Source organism: Rhea americana, unplaced genomic scaffold (genome assembly GCF_003343005.1).
Source record: "Rhea americana isolate MKP2758 unplaced genomic scaffold, rheAme1 scaffold_269, whole genome shotgun sequence".
NCBI lineage: Eukaryota > Metazoa > Chordata > Aves > Rheiformes > Rheidae > Rhea > Rhea americana.
The window spans coordinates 1,147,084-1,152,538 of NW_028186389.1; the positions used below are offsets into that span (position 1 = coordinate 1,147,084).

A 5,455-nucleotide genomic window follows, 5' to 3' on the forward strand; every position below is an offset into this window, starting at 1 on the left:
GCCGGCAGCCGGCACACAGTTGGCTGTGCGGGTGAGCAGGCCCCTGGCGGAGCTGGTTTGTCAGTCGGGCATTCGTGTCCGCCGGCGCTGGCTCTTCCTCTTTCATATCGCTCAAGCACCCCCTGCAGCTTGTTCGATGCTTTCTAGAAATCCTTACCGTTCAGGGAACCATCCTAGAGATGGTTAGTGTGTTGTACCCTTCCCCCCCCCCCCCCCCCCCSSCTTCATTTTTAAGAGACCAAGTTAGTGTGGCGTAAGACCCTTGACAGGTATCCATGCTAACAGGAATTTGGTGGGAGGGGGAAAGGAGGTGGCACAGCAGCCCTGACTGGTGTTTTGCGGGACGGGCACATCTCCGGTGCCCTGTCGGCACCGAGCAGCCTGCCCTCCGCAGGATGACTGTGCTGGGAGCGCAGCCTTCTAGCACGGCCTCCACTCATTCATGCTCACTTGGAGCTGCAAGAGCAAAACCTCTGCTCTGACTTTGAGGAGAAACAACAGTGTACACGGGTAGACAGGTCAGACACAAACACAGACTGAGAGTCACTTTCACAAGTTTCTTTATGAAATTAAATGTAGCCCCTGGTCTGAGGGGAGATACAGTGCAAGAATGACTTTGTACATGCTACTGAATTCAGGTATCCTGGAGGACCAGACTTGGGCCAGCTACAGCAGCAACGCACGCTGGATGCTTGAGCACTGCAGGCGGTCAGCGTGCGCTCGCAGGAGCCTCAGGCTGGAACGAGCGGGCGGGTTCCTTCTGCTGCCACAGGATGTCTCCTAAGCTAGGGAATTCAGTCAGTATGGCTTCTAACTCGCTATGGTAAGGCAAATCTTTCCTTTTGCTAACAGATTTAAGTGAATTTTGGCCATAGTTTTGAAACCTGGGTACCTAAAGTGAGGCTCTTAATGCCAGATTTCAGCCTTTTACAAATGGCCTTAAGATTGTTTTATAGGTGTCAAAAACCTGTACTAATATTCCATGAACTTCAAGCTGTAGGAGTTTGCATAACAATCAAGCTGTTGTTGTTAGCTTTTTCAGAGCTGAACTGCAGACCCTGACTTTTGGGAGCTAGGTTTGCAAATATTGACCTTCTTGTTTTTTAAAAACAAATCAAACAAAAGAAAAACAGACAAAACAGGCATCAAGTTAACAACATCTGACAAGACCAATTACAGACTTACAAAATACACAGTTCTGTGTTTTACCATAAATAAACAAACACATCATTACAAACAATGAGCATTTTCATTGGCCAGGAAATATGGCAGAATGATGGACAGAAGAGAATCTATGGAATTGAGTATGGTATTAATTTAGGCACATTTTTCTCTAACTTAAATAAGTAAGTCAACCCCCACTAGGGAGATTCTTGAACTTTACTCATGCTGTAGGTTGATTGGCACCATTAACATACTGTTTAGTTCATCTGTGTGTTGAACTAAAGGAAAGGAAAGGGTCACAGTGCAGTACTCACTGTTGTCTTGTCTGAGTGCCAGCAAAGGCTAACTGATCGGTTAGGGTGTAGGATCACGTCCTTGATGAGAAATGCGGGAAAGAGGGATGAGAGGAGAACGGAAGGGTCTGTCCCCACCCCTAAGGTGTGTAACGTCAGCAACACCGAGGGGTTGTTCTGAACGTGTCAGTGGACACTGAGCTGGTGGCTGTATCAGCTGCTGTCCCCTCTCTGGCAGCTGCCAGACAGCAGTAGTGGTCACAGCTGGAAGGAATGATTCAAAATACAACTGACAAGCAAAATCTTTGCAGATGAAACACTTCAGGCTCCTGTGAGCTTTTCCTGGAAGTTTGCCTCCTGGGTGCTGTGCAGGGCTGGCTGGGTTGGACTGGCACAAACACACACACGTGTGCATGTGCACACGCACCGTGTCCCACTTCAGAGCCAGTGCGTTCAGTCGGGTCTGCAAAATAAATAGGGAAGGAAGGAGCACATGGGCCATCCTCTGCAAACAAAGGAGTGGAAGAAGTGGGCTCCATCTCCCAGGACTGACGGGTAAAGTGCTTTCGCGGGTGGGATTCAGGCACAAGCATGGGGCTGCCCTCACTTCCGGAAGGGTGTCAGCCTGCTGATGTTCTGCCAGAAGTTCGAGGGCTTGCGCTTGGGCTCTGCCAGCATGAAGACTTGCTGCTGAGGGAGAGTGGTAGGCAGCGTGGGGTGCTTCTGACGCATCAGGAAGTCGTAGTACGGCCGGGTGACAGCTGCGATGACAAGGAGAGGGGGAAGCACATCAGTTCAGCACAGTTCCCTGCGCCCTGCCCAGTCCTGCAGGGGAGTTAGTCTGTAGAGCCAGCGTGCTGAACTGGGGGTGTCTCAGTACTACCTGTAACACAGCTCCTGTGTGTCACAGAAGGGGCTAGGAGGAATCCTCAGTTGCGCTGCTGCAGGCATGAGGCACGGGAACCTTCCTTTCTCGTCACTGCCACTAAATCATCCTTACTGCTCACAAAAACGTTCTAACAGCGCTGAGGATGAGCACGCTATCTGCACATGAGATTTCACCAAAGCTGTAACTATTCCTGTGGTGTCTCCAGCAGGTCAAGTGTAGCACAGCTGCGCAGGCAGGACTAGGCCCTGCTGTAGCGGCCTTTATAACCCTCTGCATCGTGTGGGTCACTCAGACTCACTCTTTTCAGTCTCGTCTCTCGCATGGGAGTGACAGATTGCTTGGACAGCCTGGCTTCTAGGGCGATACGTGAACTAGTCTCTGAATAGCGGCAGCTGCCTGTAGTTAGCTGTGGTTTCTGGCAGAGCACTCAACGCTTAGGTGCAAAGCAGGTCACCTGTAGTTAGTTTCCTGACTGGCTCTGAAGCTACCAGGAACTGTGCTGCAAATTATTTCATGTGAGCTCACCATCTGCCTATCCAAGAGTTTGTGAAGGCCATTTGATCAAAACTATTCCCATAAATTAAAATAAGGCTTATTCTGAGAAAAGGCACATGAAAATCCTTACAAGCAAAAAGAAGAAGAAAAATTAAACTGAACCAGAAGACTAGGTTAACAATAACACAATGGCTAGGCTTAGAGACAATACTCAAAAAAAAAAAAAAATGGTGCACTCAACCACTTTTCTGATTCCTGGATAAAATAATTCTTTATGACACAGTTTCCAGTCTTAATGCTGTGAATCCTTAGTTCAATTTATATTTGATATATAGGAGATGGCTTTAGCAGCCACATCTCCCATCAAGAGAGGTATTTACCAGCTAGAGCTAATATAACTTTATGGCTTATAGTTACAGATTTTCTTTTTGTTTAGTTCTTAGGTGTTTGTTTAGTTCTTAGGTGAAAAGCATATGCGTATAGAAGACATTAGCAAGATAGTGACTGTATGACAATATTTATTTGCCAGTTATTAGAAAGAGCAAGTGACTAACGCTTTAATCTCTCTGTAGGTTTTTAGAATTTTTCCAAATTTTAATTTTCCTTATTTAAAAATAGAGATGGCTACATATTGGGTATATCTTAGCTACTGAATACGAATCTTTAGATGCCTTCACTCTCTCAGATGGAGTGTGCTGATAAGCTTAAGATGGTTTGTATTTGCTGCTCCTTGTCTTTGGCCAGATTATTTTAACTTTCTATAGCGCTGTTTTCTGGGAATGATTACTTCAGTCCAAGTAGCTCATCTGTTTTGCCATCCTCTCTCCTGCTTTCCATTTTTTTTAATCTGACCATGAAAACCTGGAATGAAGCTCATCATAACACTGCAAGCAGCAGTTGCTCACCAAATTAAGGCTTAGAGAAAAACAACAAAGCCCTGAAAGGAAGCTGGAGTAGTTCAGCCACCAGCCATGTGGAACAGAAAACTCCATTTCCACCGCTGCTGCCCGCCCCATAGTCGCAGCCCAGATCCGTGCGGGAATGACTCACCCTTAGGCTTCCCGGTGTGGTGCTGCTTGCTGGCATTCAGCATTGCCTGCTTTTTCTGCACCTCTGTGATTGAAAAACCTTGAAGATAAAATAGAGTCTGTCAGCGGCAGGTCACTTTTCTGTACCTCCGGGGAACGCAGGGGCACGGAGAGCAGGAGAAACACGGGGGCTGGAACATGCTGGGGCGGGAGGAAGGCGCCTGAATTACTTGTGGCGCTGCGAAGGGGCACGTACTGCTCACCCGCACCGGTGCTGCTGCGCAGCGCTCCCCCCTCTCACGCAAGCGTTCCTGTTCCCCCCCACCCCCAACCCCCCAGGCTCCACACTTCAGCCAGCCCAGACCCACTGTGGTGCAAAGCTCATCTGCCCACTTGTCCGAATTGAGCAGTATTTAGACAAAAGAAGGAAAGCCTTGTCAGGAAGGGAGAACCCCTGCCTGAACCTGTTCTGCATAGACACTGCCAAGCTGAGCTCTTGCTCTGTATTCCAAAGTAATTCCAGCTGCATGTAAGGTACTGACTGTTTCGGCAGACCTGCTTGAAGTCATTAACGATGCAGCAGGCGGCCGGGAGCATTACTGCAGTGGCTGCTCCCTGGGCTTTGGGGTATTTTTTTTTTTTTTTTTTAACTCTTCATTCAGAATGCGCGAGTGTGCAGCCCAGAGAGGGACTGCAGTGTGTGTTGCCTTTCCCTTTACGCTTTGGCTGGTGTCTAAAGCAAGCAAGTAAGTAAGTAAAAGTGCTGCATTGCTCTTGCCGTACCGGTCTCCTGGTCAAGCTGAACCTGTCTCCTTTCGCTCTCAAATGCCTTCAGCCAGCGCTGTTTCTGCTCAGGCTTTTTTGCACAGAATAGGTGGACTTCCTCAGTGTCGCGGCAGTGCAGCTTAAATGCGTTTTTCACGCTGATGTTGAAGTCCTTGTCCTTCCCATCCTCTACATCCAGTATTTCCATATCATCCATGTTGATCCGACTTTTATAATAGAGGATGTCCCGGCGCAGAAGATCCTGTAAGAGAAACCACATCGTCATACTGATTCTGCTGCTTCCTGTCCGCTGCCTTCCTTAGGGCGCGCCTTTTCTTCTTTAATATGATGGCATTTTTAATCATCTTTCAGTGGTCATTAAAAAAAGTCCTGTAAGAAAACTTGATACAGGGTTTGAAGTGAAGTGATGGAATTAGAGTTTAAAAGTTTCTTTTTGATAGCGTTGGCAGGGACTTGTGCAGTTTTGTCTGCTGGGTCAGGATTGGTGGCCAGCTTCAGCAGACATTGAAAACCTCTGGCAATATGAAGGAACGTTTGTACTGGATTTGCTCCTAGATCTTAACTCAGGCCTATTCTGTTGCACCAGATTAAACCAGTATCAGAAAGTAGACTTTGAGTCCTGCAGGCCACATTTGAAAGCTAAAACGTTCCAGTTGGCTTTTACTTTTTGTGTTGTCAATGAAAAGTAAATTTGACAGCAGTGATAAAATACGGTGAGGATTTCACATCTTAGTTTGTCTCACTCCAGATAGAGGAGGAGGGGGGGGGTAGAGGGAGAGGGGGTGTAGAAGTAGGGGACC

At 47.6% G+C, this 5,455-nt stretch overlaps 1 protein-coding gene across 1 annotated transcript; it reads right to left on the reverse strand.

The window, feature by feature from the left end:
- Positions 1 to 543: 543 nt before the first annotated feature.
- On the reverse strand, positions 544 to 4,959 carry LOC146594218 (rho guanine nucleotide exchange factor 4-like). The gene is made up of 3 exons (XM_085307954.1): positions 4,653 to 4,959; positions 3,892 to 3,969; positions 544 to 2,218 (listed from the first exon to the last, which is right to left on the reverse strand). The coding sequence occupies exons 1-3, from the start codon at positions 4,918 to 4,920 to the stop codon at positions 2,061 to 2,063; spliced, it is 504 nt and encodes a 167-aa protein (XP_085164080.1). The 5' UTR covers positions 4,921 to 4,959; the 3' UTR covers positions 544 to 2,060.
- Positions 4,960 to 5,455: the final 496 nt, after the last annotated feature.